The following is an 18179-nucleotide window of genomic DNA, read 5'->3' as shown; positions in this document are numbered from 1 at the left end:
TTAGAGGAGGTGAGACAGTTGCTTCATGAGTTACCAACGTGTCAGGTGACTTTTGCTTTGAGAACTTGTAATCAAGTTGCCCATAGATTAGCCAGTATCGGTTAGGAGAGTAGAACAATGCATGAATGGTCGGCTTTACCTTCATGTATAGTGGACATATTCCAGTATGATTGTAATCATTGATCTTTTTGAATAAAAGTATCATTGCATTAAATATATATATATATATATAATGATTATGCCTGGGGACTTGTTTTAAATATGGCTATTTATGGAAGTGTTGGCAAAGTGCTAGTGTAATTTTGTTATGCTTGCAATGTCGCAAGAGGATGCCTTGAGTGCTAGTCTTCGATCCCTTATTCTCAGCGCTTTGTATCTTCTTTGGAGATCCTCAACTTCATTCTCATCTTGTTTCAAGATAGACTAGCAAGTCCCTTAGCTACCAAAGATAGTAGACATCACATATTCAATCACATATTCATACTAGTTCTCCATTATCATTTCCACAAAGAAATGAAAATTGGCAAGATTCGTGAAACCCCCAAGCAGGGAATAGAATAGCAGAGCCCTAAACAGAGTTGGTAGAATAGGCGTCACAGATGAAGGATGTTTGAGCGACTTAATTTGCCATTGACATTTTAATTCTACATTAATGATCTATGGATCTTACCAGAGAAAAGAAAAATCAAACAATTTTGTCTATTATAATTCCGGAAGAATATAAAAATTTCATAAAGGAATCATTCTCTACAATATTTAACATTGAGAATCTAATAAGGGCCTGATCATACGTTTGTGCAGACGTCACAAATTTCAATGATTTCAAGGACCAGATTAACCAAAGAACCATCACCTAAGAAATACCAACTAGACAAACAAATTAATTATCTCCTTGCAGATCTCCCATCTGTCACCCTTTTTTTCTCATTTTTTGTCCTAAGATTGAAACTATTTAAATTTGATTTCGCAAGTACATGAACAAATCCTGCTGGTCCATTTGATACAGAGGTTGTGTTTGAGCTTGAGCTTGAGCTTGATTGCCAAATGGGTCATCAATATCTGCCAATGAGAAGCCATCCATGTAATTGAACTGATCATTGTTGTCAAGGAAGTTCATGTTCATAGAATTGTCCAATTCACTGAATTCAGGACTACTCCACTGGAACTCACTCTGGACCTCCGGCGAGAATACATGATCTGAGCTGCTAGAATAGTCTATCGTGTGCTGCGTATGCTGCAATCTCGATGCTGAATAATCTCCGGACAACATTTCTGTTTGCTGTGGGACTGGTACCTTAGCTTTTGGCATTTGTTGAACTTGCGATGCAGCTATGTTGAACTGTATGTATTTCAATTCGGGCTTCTCCTCGTGGTCCATTATTTCCGAGTAAGTTGGGAATCTATTTCGTTCCGCGGTAGGGGTAGCAGTATTATACTTCTCGATGCTACCTTTCTTGTTGTAAATTCGGCATAGCACCCAATCATCAAGCTGGAATATGATCATGAAATTCACAGTAAGATTATGTGTCATAGAAAAGTATGCAAATGACTAATCTTGTGCAAGTTTGAAAAGTCTGCCAACTCATAATCTTAGCCACCAAGGAAAAAGCAATGACATTGACATGGACCAATATACAATTGTCTCTGGTTTTCACACAAAGGTCAAAGTTATTGAGAGTCAAAACCAACCAAAACCATTGGATTAGTTCAATGTCCAAATCCTAAGCTTGCTAAGGGTAATGTTCTCTTGTCCCTCCATTGCATCCAGATTCCCAGTGCAGACTCCAGGCAACATAACATATGTAATCTAAATTCTAAATGCTTGTATAACAAAAACTCGAAAACTCGAAAAACAGGGGACCAATGAAGGGTTAGGATTAAGTACCCTCAAGTTGTGGTTTTTCTTAGAAGCCGACCTATCAACATTTGCAAGTCGATACTCGTGCATGATCCAATTGGTCTTGATTCCTTTAGGAGCTTTCCCAGCATAGAAAACAAGAGCCTTTTTAATCCCAAGTGCCTTTGGCTTTCCAATGTGCTTGTCTGCTCCGGTGGCCTTCCAGTACCCGGTTCCGGCCGCCCGGTTCGGCCTTGAACCGTTTGGATATTTTCTGTCCCTTGGTGAAAAGAAATACCATTCTTTCTCACCATAAAGCGCCATTTCTGCATCACAAAATCAAACTTAATCAGAAAAAAATGATTTCTTTTTTAATAATTATGAAATAAAAATTAGTCATCCAAGATTTTAGGATTGAATCCAGCTGACCCAAATCCTCAATTGTTCAAACTCATCAATGGAGCCAATCAAGGAAAAAAGAAGATCTGATTTTTAATTTTCTTTACAAGCTGAAAATGAGTGGCTCACAAGAACTCATTCAAGAACAAACTTTGAGATGAAATCCAAATGACCCAAATCCAAAACTTGAATCAGAAATCAGAGAATCAAAAACCCAACACGTACCAGGTAACTGCCATGGATCAAACTTGTAAAGATCAATCTCTTTGATGATGGGAACAGAAATGTTCTGAGAAGCACATTTCTTGATCAAGTAGTGATTCACCAACTCCTCATCAGTCGGGTGGAACCTGAACCCCGCCGGTAAATCCAACTCAGCCTTCATTCTCCGGTCAATCTTGAACTTCACTTCCTCCTGTGTGTCTTCTTTCTTCTTCTTCTTGGTTCTAGTTGTGTTGTGTATTCTTTGCTCTCAAATATCTGAGGTTATGAAGAAGAGAGCAGCTAGGGGTTTATATATAGACCCAAGGGAGGCACAAGGAAAGGCCTTTTTTTTTTTTTTTTTGAATTAAAAAAAAAAAGGCCTTGTTTTAGACACGTGGACGCCAGCGAGTCGCGTACAAACGCGATGGGGAAAGAACGTAGGGAAAGTGGAGGAGTGAAGGCCTGAAGCGCAGCCAGTCTAGTCAGCTCGTGCCACGTGTATGTGGGCCCACTGGAGGTTTTGCAGTTTTGTCATTGCTTCCGTCATCTACTTTGGATGTTTGTTTATTCTGTTCAATTTTGGCCCAAGTTGATAGTCGACGGTCGCACCTCCGGTCAGCGGCTAATCACCTGTGGAGACACCAGGTGTTGCTTTCGGTATCTGGCTAGTGAGAATGAGCCACGTTAGGCTTCAGCTCATCGACATCGGCGTCGACACAATTTGTGAGAGAAGTTTTTACAATGTCAGGTGATATTTTATTTAAATAATAATGTAATATATATTATTTAATTAGAAAAATTATATTTAAATTATTTTAGATTTTTTTTTAAACTATACACCCTATATTTTAATATTTTAAATTCTAAATTCTAAATTCTAAATTAAAAGTCCTACTTCAAAATCATTAATACCCATGAATGTCATTTCACAATAATAAAAATATGTAAAATTATAATTTTGGTGTAATAAATATAACATATGAGGAGGGTCATTAGATATTACCTTGTGGTCTTCTGGAAAGATTGAAAAATTTCTCGGTGCATTTTACCACATGTATTTACCAAATATAAAAATTCATGCAAAATAACGTAAAATTTCTTTTTTTCGACAACGAACTTAATTTCATAGAATTTTTTCATTATGTCATTATGTGGCATCCCCAATATATATATTTTGATCACCATTTGAAAATTTCATAAATTATGATTAAATAAGTCGCTGAATCTAAAAACTATATTGATTAAATTATAATGGCGCTAGTTTTGATATCAAGCAAGCTCTTATAATTATAACAAAATGCTTGAATTTTACACATCTAACACTTATACAAACTGTTAATTTTGAGCTGAGGATTATAACTAGACTATGAAATCTACACGTGGGGACCAAGGTTGTTTGGCCGTACACTTTCTCAAAGGACACCTCCTATAGTCATTTTCACCTTTAAGCCTCATCATCTATTATCAATGTTAATATGCTTCAAAAGCAATAAGGATATTTGTACAAACTCCAAACCATCGGAATGATAGGAGGAGAGGAGCCTTTGATCCAAAACGAGGGCTCCTTGGTCTTTTCACTCCAGAGTCTTCTCGGATTCATAGGAACCAAGTGATCTGTACGAGTTTCATGACCGCAGAGGATCAAACAATTCAAGAAGGGAAGCTTGACGCCCACGTCATCATTGCTTGGCGGTCAAGGCTGACGTATCGGAAATTTCGTCATGGCTGTGCTGGCCTTCTTGCCCCCAATAAGAACATTGAATTTTTCCAGTAAAGAATCGAATCGTCATCCTAATCTCTGTGTCTTTTCAACGAAGCAACTTGTCCAACAGCGGCACACTCGTGTGAAATTAAACCCAAAAAGCATAGTCTCTCGATTTTCCGAGTCCCTCTCTCTATCGATCCATTCACGTTTGCATGCCGTCATCTTTGCCCTAATCTAAACGACATATGTGATATGTCCCCTCCCCTCTTGTCCCCCCTTTGTCCCTCTTTCGCTTTCCAATACACCTTCATTTCACCAGCTGTGAGGTTCATCTTCATCTTGTTGATTAGCTAAGTGTCTAAGTTGATCTCCGATCGTTGAGGTAGTTTGTTGGAGATGCGAGATCTCACATCTGAAAAATGATAAATAAAAAAAAATTTATAAGTGGGTAGATAATACTTAATGGTACTGAGATCTTTTGTAATTAAAACCTAACACATGTGAATTGACTAAATTGAGACATTATCAATACAATTAATACACTGGCCACACTTCACGTTGTTTAACATATTTTGTCTCTAAACCTACGATTAGAGAACGCCTTAGAGGATGAGTTAGTTCAAGTAGCTTGTGAATATCATCATGAAATTTAAAGTACCCTAGTGTGTGTGCCGATGCATTAGGTTTCAAGTTTTCAATCGAGGTCTAACTAGCCGCCGGGCCAGTGAGGCCGGACGATTTACGAAGGTGATTAAATGTTTTATGTTTACAATAAGTGTAGAAGATAAGGAGAAAATGAAATTACTGATTTGTTATTTAAAGGATTCGAGTAATGTGGAATATCGACGCAGTGTATGCTTGTCTTAATACAACTTCGCATGCTCGATTCGTCATAATACATGTAAGAAAACATTTTTTTTCAATGTCAGGTTTGTTATTAATGCACTTAAAAATAATCACGGACGACTGCGATGTTGCTTTCAAATTAATAAACAAGTTTTGGGTGATATTCCATGAACGTGATCGAGCTCGATCAACAATGTACAAGTTTTGGATTATATTTTTTTCATACTTGGAGAGTACGTAAGATATCTTTTGAATTACTGATCGACTACCACTGAAGTGTGGTTGTGAACGTAAAATCCAATATAGCCTAAAATATTAGAACAATGAGGTAGAAAGAAAAAAGTGTCAAGCTAATACAACTGTATAAGTTGAAGGCTACTTACTCATACGATTATAAAGGATAATATCGCAAACAAGCCAAAAGTAGTCTTCTCTTTTACTTATAATTAAGTTGTATGCCACTATTTGACTCGAACTCAATTCACATCGAGGTTAGATAGGGGAAGCTCGACTCTAACTTGAACGACTGAAGTGATCTGATTATCGATGTGATCGATATGCGGCGGAACGTTAGAAAGCTTACTAAATAAATATACACCGTATCATGTTAAGTAATTACTAAGTAAAATATACACCATGTCATGTTAAGTGAGGTGTTCACACACTCATAGAGAACCACTATTGATAAATGCTAGCTCTATCTTTCTATTGAAAATAATATAGAATTAGAGATTAAGGTATTTGCGAATATTCTACTCGAATTCAATTCACATACATTGTATATATATAGCTAACAGGCAACTTGATAGAGAACATTATAGTATATATATATATATATATATATATATATATATATATATATATATATATGAAAGATTCTAGTGATCGATGTGATGCGGCAAAAAGTCAGAAGATTCAGAAAGATCAATTAGTAATATACAATTGATACATAATAAATTAGCTAACACGTCAATTAATACTTAATTATGTGAAATAAGGAATCTAGAGTGTTCACACTTCTCACAAGTAATAGTATATTACTAGGCTTTCAAAAAACAAAAAAAGTATATTCCTAGAGAATTCGACACTAATGGAGGAAGTTGTATCTGCACATCCGATAGATAAAGCGTGCATTGGTTGTTCAACTCAATCGTCACCACGAAGGTGACTGAAACTAGCTAGGGTTGATGATTTTTCGTTAACAATCGTACAAGTTAATGTGATCAAGAATAACACTAACATATGATACGAAGCTCGTACTCTCATTTAGTATAGCAGATTAGAAAATTTTATATCAAATTGTAATAAATTATGAGTGTTGTGGTTTGCTATGAAATGCAATGCCGCCGTTGTTTTACAAGTTTGTTGTGTAATGGAATATAATGTATCGAGGAAACCAGGATTGTATGATTGCGGGGAAACTTGGGGAGCAAGATGTCAACCTTGCCATGCATATGCAGTTATGCATTGCCTGCCCATTGATTATTCGCTTGAGTAAGATTCTTGCAATTAAATTATCACACACTAATCAAATTGTACATATAATTAGTCAATATGGTGCAGTGTGACGTGGTGCATGACATATAGCACCAAAGATAGCGATGGGAGCTGGGAAGCTGCTAGGACATTGCCTCATTTGCTCCAGTTGAGATTTGTTTTCGGGTAATGACTACAAGTTCTAAATCCTAGCTTTCAGAAGGAGGACGCCCGTCGATACCATGGACTTATTCTTCAAGTTTTTTTGCGATATTGATTGGTCACAATGGATATATTGAATTACTTTTCCGATGGGTTGAGACTTCGTTGCACGTACATTAATCGAATCTGAAGGAAAACCTAATGAGTAATATCGTAATAATTACGCATATGTATTGTGTCTCATGTACCTAATCCAACCAAAAAAGCTTTCAGATCGATCAAGCAGAGAGAAATAGTACGTCGAGACAAGGCCATTATCAAGAACGGTCAAGAAAAGACTAATTATATAGACGAATTTTATTCCGATTATTAGTAATAATGATCAAATCGTCAAAGACATATACGTGCGTTGGTCCGTATTATCAAGCATGAATTTGTGAATTATCGATATGTTGAAATCATGAAGCATGTATTATTTGTATTTTTGTTTTTTTTTGTCAAAAATACCAAATGTTTGCATCAACTACAACATCTATTCTATCTTAGAACTTTTCAATTGTGTGCACGAATGTTTATCACATGTGTTTTTACATAAGTCCACAGAGTTTGTGATGTATATCTGTATTTTTGTTCTAGCTAGAGACTCTACATGTTATAAGTTTGATTTGATAAGTTTCACGCAACAAATGCCTCTACTCTCCTAGGTGATAACTTAGTCAAAGATAATGTTCAAGTCAAAAGTTCAATAAATATTTAATGGGAGTTCATATTCGATCGATGGATGGTCCTGTTAACTAATACGTACCAATCAGTAACAGGTAGTCATGTTGTCTTATGTATTCAATCAATTCAATGAGTATTATATTTTTCGGAATCATGCCACTACGCACTACATACGTATGTACGCATGGCTAGCAGGATTTAGAGACAATTTGTACGAACCTGTACGTCGACCAAACTTTGTTTGAATTGGATAAACTAGCAACCACTATCCACTGTGCAGTAGAAATTATCTGCCGATGAGCTCTTTTTATTTCTATTCAGATTTTACTTTTTACATTTTTGTTCTCAAATTATATAATCTCATTTTAAAATAACATACGGTAGAAAAATGTTCATATATTTTCACATATGTTTTGATTAACAAAACCAGTTTTCTGTATTATAGTATATATTATAAAAATACTATGTAGTGGCGATTTCAAGTACATAGTCGTGCCAGGGCATTTCACATCTTCTTATTTTTTTTCTTTAAAAAAAACAATATATGTCAAATAGTGCCTTAATTAGTGTCAATTAATCTTCCAATAATCATTAACTAAGCCCGGGTTACTATTATCACACCACGAGAGCATTTACAGGACCCCAATGCAACAGTATTCGCTGTAGCCCCAAATTAATAAGTAACCGACACGTCAAACCCGACATGTCGACTACCTACCAACTCGAAACTATAAGGCTATGAATAGAATAAAAATAAACCAATGATAAGACGTGAGGAGCAAATAAAATATAGGCGCAAATAAACAAATGCGAAAGGTAGCAATGTAAGACTCAAACATCAAACAAAGAACATGTCTAAGACCAACACCACAAGATACAGGGGTGAGCACTCGTTCTCGCTAACCCGATTTGAAAACCGTATATATATACATATATATAAATATAAGAGTATATATATATAAACCGTTAACGTAGAAATACGTAACAAAAGTCAAAGCGAGACAATAACATGTCTACTGACAAATAGGGCAAGTCAGTAAAATCACGCAAATGTGAAATATGCGACTCAGCTCGAAATGACAAATACGCCGATGGGTATTTACAACCCGACCGGCTCCAAGGTTCGCCTTCGGGCGAACCAAGAACTAGTAATGTACTAAAATCATAAACTACGGTGCTAGACATCAGTTAATGAAATCACAGTAGGATAAGTCACACGACGCCGGACATCAGGACAACGACAATTATTGTGGATAAGTCATGGTGCGAAACATCAGTACACTGGTTCACCATATAACAATAAAACATGCGGTGCCAAACATTAGTACATTGTTATCACCGACTTATAATCATTCATGGTGCCAAACATCAGTACACATATTCATCATATAACAATTAAATGTATAATGCTAGACATCAGTACACGGTTATCACTGACTTATAATCAAATATAGTGTATAGATAACTATAACACCTAATTCCTAGTGAAAGGTGACATGGTTCACCTGCTCGGATAAACCGAGTACTAACTATTACTTAATTATGAGTGACGGTACTAGAAATTAGGACAACGAGTACCACTCATATATAAATATTAAATCAATAACTATATTATCTAGTCTCGAGTGGGGGCTCGAGACGTAGACTGGGTTCACCGTTTGTAAAAATATCTTGATGAGTTTACCAACTAACTCGAGTGGAGTGCTTGAGACGTTAACTAAAGAAAAACATAAATAATGATAAATACGATTAGGAGGAAACAAATAAATAAAGTTGAGCATTGCACAATTAAAAACATCACAAACCTGGAAATGCAATGGCTCACCCTAGCGAGTGACTCACCTGTAACTTAGTATGTCGAAGACGTAATCACGTGCTCCGAGTCTCGATCCTTGTGCTCGGGTTCTCACACCCACGGTTTATTCTCCATGGATTCTCACACCCTCCTTCATGGGTTCTAGCGCCCACGCCTTATTCTCCAAAGGTTGCCAAAACTCAAATTTACTCCGAATCCATGGATGTCACGACTGCTAGTCAACTTCCGGGCCAAACACGGGGATCCTAGGGTAATTCGTCACTTTACTCTGGAACTATGGATGCTATGACTGCTAGTCAACCTCCGAACCTAGCACTGGGATCCTAAGGCACTCGCCAATTTACTCTCATTTAGCCACTTAAAGGGAGTAGTACATGGACTCCCCAGCTACTCCATCTCCACCCTGGTGAGTGCTTACACCCCGGGCCGGTACATCCACACGGTATTGACTCGGATATCAAGGGACATATGCATCTTACCCGCCACACATCTTATTATGCATCACATGCATACTCGTCATGCCAACCGAGGCAAGTCCTTGATAAGAGCACTTTGTGTGACGTTCTTAACATATTTTTACCTCCATTTGTACTTTGCTTAGCCCTTATTGCTGTAATATCGAGTCATTGAGTCGAGCTAGAAGTCTTTAGTGGCGTTGGTTGCTTTTTGGTGCTAAAATAAGCTGAATACAAAAATTGTCGAGAGCTCTATTTAGAGTAGGATTCCCCGTTGAACTAAGAAACCTAGTTGAATTAGGAGTATTCATTATTCGACATTTCTGTACCATTTGTGATAAATTGAGAATCCTATTTACATTGAGATTTCTTTTTGGGCTAGGAAAGGTACTAGTTTGGAAAGTCCTACTTGAACTAAAACTCGTATTCCGTAACTTTCCTAATTGAACTTTCATATTCTAATAACTTACTTGTCCGAGCAAATTTCCTTTTATGAAATGGAAACTTTACTAATCTAATTGAGCTTATCTATTTCATATGTGTCTTTTTAAGACAACAATTGTCTAGATTAGAACAAGTTTATCTTAATGTATTATCTTGTCTTTATTCTTTTATTTTCTTATTTTCAGGTTTTAATGAAGAGATAATGATTCGAGGATAATATAGAGGGATTAACGTAGCTGAATTACCATGAGATATAGGAGAAGATAAATGAGAAAATTCATGCAAAACAAATTAGAATTAACAGAGGAAGAAGATATGCATATATGTCTAATCCTTATCAGAATCAGAAATCTGCCAGTGCACATCATCTAACTTTGACGGACTCTCCAGGACAGCACACGATGACTCATATAACGTGTGATATATGAATATAAAGCTACGGAAGTCTAGTTTCCAATGTAATTAAAATCACGTCAATACCTATTTTTTAGTGAGAGTTATGACGAAAACAATGCACAGAGGTCAGTTCTGCTAATTTTTAGAGAAAAGAAAGGAAATGACTTTGAGTGAGAGAAAAGATCCTTGAGATATTCTTGGGGATATACCTTCGAATTTTCCTCTATATATAGCAACTCATTCCCACAAAAAAATGATCACTTCTCCTTTGCAAACAAGAGTCGAAACTCTGCCAAATTCATTCCATACTCACCTATAAACTCAGCAGCCGTTCCACCCTCCATCACTACCTATCTCCCACAACTCTCACGACATTAGCATTGAGCCATAGCCGTGTGACACTCCACCATCCAGCCGAGCAGTCCTCTTTGTAGCCGAATCATCCAAAGCCACTCCAAAGTGTGATTCTCGCAACCCTTCATTATGTCATCATCTGATTTTTTTTGTTTCACAATCTTTTGTCTATGAAGGGTGTGAAGTCATGTTTATGATTAGATTTTGGTATTGTATGTGGTTAATAAATTTTCATATTTTATTTGATAATTAAAAGACAATTTGTAGCCTATTCATGTGACAATTTAATTGTGTGATTTCAGTTTGTATGTTCTTCATAGTTCTTTATATGTTCTTAGTTAATTTCTAGATTCGTGCAAACAAATTTGGTGCTTGAATGCAATCTCGGCCATGATTGTTATTTGAGTACCATTTTCAATATAAATCGAATCATGCACTGACTAGATTCGATTTGTGTTGGTACTATGAGGTACAGATAATCTGGAAATTTGCATGGTGAGTGACGCCGCCATGTTAACATGTCTCCGATAAAGACTTTTGTGCTTATATGTTTCTTTGTTTAATTTCCACATAGAGTGTCTTAAAACGAATTAGCATAAAGTTTAGAATTCAACACTGAGTTAGTTCTAAACATTTAAGAAGTCTATAACGATTAGATGACCACTAAGGCTCTAATTAGATCAGAACTAAAAATATGTAATTAATTATGCTTAATGTGTTTCTGAGTTCAAGAATGTAATTGTTATGTGTTAGGAGTGTTTTGTGTGAGAGTTAGCTAAGGGAAGTCGATCATGTAAATAATAGTTTATGTTTTATTTTTATGTAATAAAATAGATAAATATTCTTTAAATCCCCCATTATTTGTTAACATTTTGAAGTCTAGAGTTCACTTTAATTTCCCGGACTGAACAATCTCTGCTTATTCTATACTAACGATGACATTTTACATGGTTAATTGTGAGACGCTCGCGCGTCGCATCAGTTTTGAGCACTCCCTAGCACAGCTCAATTTATCTCAAAGGAACTAAGTTTGGTTTGATCTCATGCATGGCTACGTAGGCACTCTGGCACTCACCTAGAGGCAACCATGTGTCATACGTCACCATATGATCTCCCGAATCACATCGCCATATGATCCCCCGGATCCCGTCGCCACATGATCCCCCAGATCACATCGCCATATGATCCCTCGGATCATAACCACACATTGTGTACGCCGCCACATGTTCTCCCGGATCATGATATTCGCCTCTACGTCTTGACTTCGGTCCTCCCAGGACCATACATATCTCCTCATACGGTCTCTTCGGGACCTCATATCATTGCGCACATTTATTTCCACCTGGTTCATCCCCTTTCTTGTATGGGGACTTGGGGGACTGGGGACTGGTAGTGTCGTTGTTAGTGCTCTAGAACTTGTTTAGGTTCACACTCCCGATGTTTTATTTGATTAAATCCCCACCAAGAGAGTCTCTTGACTGTGGACTTTGGGGACTTGTTAACATTACGCCCCGTAAAGGGCTAAACATCGTGATCACTAGCCTTGCACTCGGCTACCGTAGCCTTAAATCACCACTTTGGGGGCCAATTAGCCTAAAAGCCCACTACATGTATTATTAAGCCTATAGGGGTAATTCGGTAATTTTAGTGGTTATACACTATTTACTTCTATAAATATGTATCTACTCTCTACAATAAGATAAACCTCCACTCTCACATTTTCTCATACCTAACTCTACATGTCCATCTTTGTAGCTGACTTAAGCATCGAAGCGTTGATGGTTGGTGTGCCCGGTCTTCACCCCGTAACACTATGTGCTCATGATTTACATGTGACATAATGCTTTATCGGTTTGCTGGGATTCCCCCGCCGGAATCCTTTTGTAACAATATACTTATAAAAAATAGAAATAGACGAGAAAAGTCTGCGAATCAATAGCACACCCGTGAGGCTAAGTCAGAATCTGACGTTTCTCAAATTCAGATTAGAAAGAAAAAGCCCTAAAATTGTCCTTAATCTTTCACCAATTTGAGAATGGAACGTTGCTCCAATCTCTCAATCCAAATGGTAATATCTCTAATCTCTTCTAATCGTCCTCTATTTAAGCTCTCAATGTTATAAAAAACGTACTTACGATCAACCATGTCACATGAACGCTTGAATGGATTGGTCATGTTTTCTATTGAAAGAGGTCATGCTATCTATTTAAAGAAGTTGTTTACACAGTTCAAATATGATAATTTAATCAACCTTTTTGCAACTCAAAAGGAAATGAGAGTGGCATCCAATTAAACATGGAATTGTTTTAGCTAGCGTGTCTTTTTTCTCAAGCTAGCTTCTTATATGTTATTAATGCTATTACATACGTAATCTAGTTTATTCATCATCTATGTAATACATTTTGCTATGAAATAAATGTTAAATCAAAAGTCTTTTTTACTTTTTTTTAATATAAGACCTCTCTTAGTTTTTGTATTAGGCCTCACTTGATTATGCGACGGCACTGTTAACCAGTCAGAGTACCAACATAATTTAATTCATGTAATTGCCAACCATTATCAACTGATTACAGATGGAAAGTATATTGTGTGACCAGTCCCTAATTCGATCGAAACCCATACTGTCGACGTACCGTACCTAAGACATGCCAGGTTATTCTGGACAAAAACTGTATCAACCCAGTGATACGTACCGTATGCCTCTATGTTACTTCCATGCTATTAAGCTCAACGTACAAAATAACAGGGTTAGCGTCTGTGAGGTCTTATTCACAAATAACCAATCGAGCGTTACATGCATGCTCGAGGAACTGAAATGGTGTTACAGGACATTTATCCACTAGCTACAAGCCTCAAAATGTTGATTCACTGTCAAATTAGAAGTCGGTGTATTTGGGTATCACCAACAAAACTAAAAATTAATGGATTATCGAATATCGCAATTCTATACTATACGTACATATACTAACTCCTCCTAGGAGTAAGAAACTATGAAGTAAAAACCACTAAAAATCTAGGTCCAAAATCTAAAGAAAAATAGCCTGATTTATTTTTTAGAAAATTACTTAACAGTACCACTAGATCACATTTGAGTTAACTAAAATTCACTTTCCATATTTCTTATACAAATTAGGACATAAGCCTAAGTAAAAAAATTGACTAAAACTGAAAATTAATGCAGCAATGTCTAAAATACCCTTATATTCGTGAAAATTACCAACTGCCACTCATAGATATAACAAGTTTCTCTCTTCTCAAATTTTTAGTTTTTTTCCGTCAAATTTAACTTTTCAGGCCAAACCACCGGAATTTTGGAGGTGAGCAAATATATAAAGTCGTTCCTTATGTCATGGGATTTCACTTAACTATCATATTGCATATGTTTTGAAAAATTTTGAAATTTCGAATTTGGTTCACGAAAAACCACAGTAGTAGTTAGTTTCCTAGTCGACAATAGCAAGTACATTCCCACAGTAGCAGTTAGATTCATAGTCAACAATACCAGGTACATTCCCAACTAACAGTAGAACTTTTTAAGTCAGTAGTATCAGCTACTTTCATACTCGATAATAGCAGGTTGCTTAATTAGATAGTAGCAGTTAGTTTATCAGTCCACAGTAACATGTATACATGTAAATATAATATGGGGTAGTGAGAATGAATTTTTAATTCACTTAAATGTGAGGGGCTAAAGAGGGGGAAAAAAAGTAAAATATTATATGACATATGGCAGTTTATCATTATGTTGTCCATATTTGTAACTATTGGTCCTAATTTGCTCTATCAAATTAGGTTATGAGTTTTTTGTAAACCAAATGATTGTTTGATACTTATTGGTAGTTTGTTATTTATTTTTATTAAAATAAAAGACCGATGCTTTGCAAACCCTAACATAACATAACGAGCTAAACCACAGTATTTCTTTTAAATGATCAAAAGGTTTCATACATACCCCTTATAGTGGCTCAGACCTTGTCACACCCCAAATTTTAGAATAACAAAATTCAACAATTTGAGGCCGTAAAAATCCAGAATTAAATTAAAATCAAGTAAAAATTAATGCTCATAAGGAGTTCACTACAACTGAGTTCTCAAATTTATAAAAAAATTATCTTCAATGTGACTCCATAGTCCTCTCAACTGCAACCCTGATGATTCTCACCTATCTGCAGCAGCATTCATTATGAATTAGTGCACCAAGTTGTAACAACAAACCTAGTAAACTATAAAGCCCGTATGAGTAAACCAACTAAACGACATCAAAAACCTTACAAGTTTGCATCTAATTATGATAACTGAACAAAACCAACTTTGTACAATGAGAATTGCAACAATTCCATAATAGCGTAAACAGAGGAAACACTCTCCTCCTAAACACACACACACACACACACACAAGTATTCTACAACATTAGTCAAGTCTTAGGCAAGTAGAAGGCATCCCTAACCCCACTTCCTAAAACACACACACTCGGGCGTAGTGATTAACGTCATTACCCATAAAACACTTCGGCAATAAGATTAGAGCTCTATTCGTACACACTCATCGACCAAGGTGTGAGTTATTTATGCCTAAAGATCCCCTTCGCCACTAAGGAGGGATCATGATCTCATTTACTACATAGGAGGGATCAAAGGTCTCATTCGCCATTTAGGAGAGACCATAAACAATTCCACAACATAGATCTCTTTCGCCACTAAGAAGATATCTCACATACACCTACCATGTTGGTTACCAAACTAATGCTTTCACCTAGTCACAAGACTATCACAAGCAACAACAATTCCACACTACCATTCATAGATTACTACTAACAAGATAATTGTCGATTTATAAACAAGTCACCTCCAACATGAAAGTACTACGAGTCCTTATAACAACTCCATAGTCATATCACCATTATACATGTATATTTTTCATGAACATGCACATATATATCCACTTGACTCACTAATAATAATTTGCCTTTATATTAGAAACATAAGAGTAATTTTATAAAGAAACTCAATTTACTTACCTATGAACCATTAATGATCAAGTTCATATGATTTTAAAATCAAAATGCATTTTCTCCAATAATTTCTCATAAATTAAGGCAACAACGAAAACATGTTTCATAATGAGTTTTACTCACCCTCTAAAATCACTAGCATCACATATCTCACAACACTACCACAATGATACATGAACATGACACAATATAACATAGCCACATATATATATATGTATATTATTGTTACCATTAAATACACATATATAAATAAACTATATTATATCAATAGCCACATACATACTCTAATAATTGTTTTTCACTTGCATTAACCATGGTCAATAGTCATAAATGTTGTTCGAAATCATTTCCCTTTTAAAATATCAATTTACTTGTATTAAAAGAAGTTTACTCACCTTAGTTCTCATTGCGTCTTCATCAACACAAGATATAGAACAATGCATTCGTTTCAATCACCTAAGAGTCAATATTATAATTTAGTAACAAATAGTAACAAAATGACTTTACTCGCACCAACACTCAAATCTAACCCGACAACTTGTCCCTTGAGACAACTCTTCCTCCAAGACCTCCCAAGGTCACCGAATCTCTCAACGATCCAATACATCTAGCTAAGCAACAAGCGTAGCGATACTTGCCAAATTCAAAGTTCACGAACAAATTGAAAAAAAAACTAACTTTCTCATACGGCAACTAAAACTTACAAATTATATGCCGAAACGCTCATACCAATAAGCACGAGCCTACATGGCATGGCTCTCATTAGCTCTATCAAAGATCAAATTCACAACCACAAGCCGTTGCTAGAGGCATGTGGGTCCCACACACTACCATGCTTCAACTTCAAATTTATCTCTACCCACTACACCTAAAATGAATATCACAACTCAAGGGTCATTTTCATACTGGCAACTAAGGCTAGTTTGGCCGGAAAAAGACTCCAACATGACTGGAAGAATGGCTTCAACTCAGCTCTCTCTACACCTCAAAGTGAGTTTCAAGGCTTACATGGTTGCGTTTAGAATAGAGATAACATCAAGAAATGGGTAGCTTCACGTTGAATGACCGCCAAAAACGGCCGAAGAGAAACCAGGTCAAAACTAGGTTAAAATCAAGTCGTTGTCGTGGCTTTCGAGCCTCGATACGTGCATATCGGTGAGAAACGGCGCAAGCCACCACAACAGAGCAAGGTGGATGGAGGAGATGAAGAATTTCCGACTGGTTACGTCGCCTGAGTCGACCGGAGTTCCCCAAAAAAGTTGGATCCGGGTCGTGCTGGTCAGGGTCGGGTCAGTCGAGTTTCTTTCATAATGAACGTGTGCGGGAAAGAAAGAAAGAGGAAGAAAATTGGCTGCGCAAATAATGAAACCCTAAAGGGAAATGTTTTTTATTTATACTTTAAAAATAATTAATTAAATTTTTTTATTGATTATAACTTTTCATACGATCTCCAAATCATGCATGCGGCATGTCCACGAATTTTGTATCGACGAACTCTACATTTTTTATAAATGAAGTTTTTTGAGATCCCAATGAATAAAAAGTCAACTCATTGACCTTTTAATTTGAGCATTTTTGAGAAATTTAATTGCTCGAACGCTTTTGTTTTCACCCTTGTACCATGAAATTGGACTATGGCCAATATAAAGGTCTCTGAAAAGTCTTTAGAATTTAATTAGTAATTTCCGGGGTATTACAAACCCAGAACCTAATAGCTTGCTTCCTGGTGCTTTTACCACTTGAGCTATCACATTTCGTCGAGCTATACCTTTAAGTTTGCATCTATATATTTTATAGTACATTAAGATAATTATGTACTTTTTTGTGGTATATTATACTCTAATATATAGCTCTTCAAAATTTTTTCTATAATGTAACTATTAAGTCTAATTTCTAGACCCGCCACCGACAATAAAGCATAGATGTAATTAATGTATAAACACTACTTATTCAGCAATTCTATTACTGAAAATGCACTATAAAATTAACCCTTCCAAGGTCGGCCACCTTTGTTTGTCTTCTCACAGAAAGTCTGAAATTGCACACAAATGTTCTCCATAAAACAACTAATTTCAATGCATTCATAATTTAGCCGTCGACAGACAATTCCCTTTCATCAAATTAATCATGAACAAATCATGACGGTGCTCCTTCACGTAGTTCACGATTTTATAATTGCCGCCGTTAGTGTATCAATACAGCATGATCATATTAGAAAGTTAACTTTAAAGGTTATAATATGATGAAACATCACTGTCAGTAATTGCTATACTACTGCTGGCCTGGAATATATACAGGAAACAGGTCCAGGTGAAATGAACATATGTTATTACTCAAGGTACTTGCTTGG

General features: G+C 36.2%; 1 protein-coding gene across 1 annotated transcript; it reads right to left on the bottom strand.

Moving 5' to 3' along the window:
• Positions 1-680: 680 nt before the first annotated feature.
• LOC126799984 (protein ATAF2-like) lies at positions 681-2711 on the bottom strand. The gene is made up of 3 exons (XM_050527286.1): positions 2462-2711; positions 1886-2163; positions 681-1489 (listed from the first exon to the last, which is right to left on the bottom strand). The coding sequence occupies exons 1-3, from the start codon at positions 2619-2621 to the stop codon at positions 953-955; spliced, it is 975 nt and encodes a 324-aa protein (XP_050383243.1). The 5' UTR covers positions 2622-2711; the 3' UTR covers positions 681-952.
• Positions 2712-18179: the final 15468 nt, after the last annotated feature.

Source organism: Argentina anserina, chromosome 1 (genome assembly GCF_933775445.1).
Source record: "Argentina anserina chromosome 1, drPotAnse1.1, whole genome shotgun sequence".
NCBI classification, from domain to species: domain Eukaryota; kingdom Viridiplantae; phylum Streptophyta; class Magnoliopsida; order Rosales; family Rosaceae; genus Argentina; species Argentina anserina.
The sequence above is the reverse complement of the archived record's forward strand: the minus strand, read 5'-3'. Positions and strand labels throughout refer to the sequence as shown.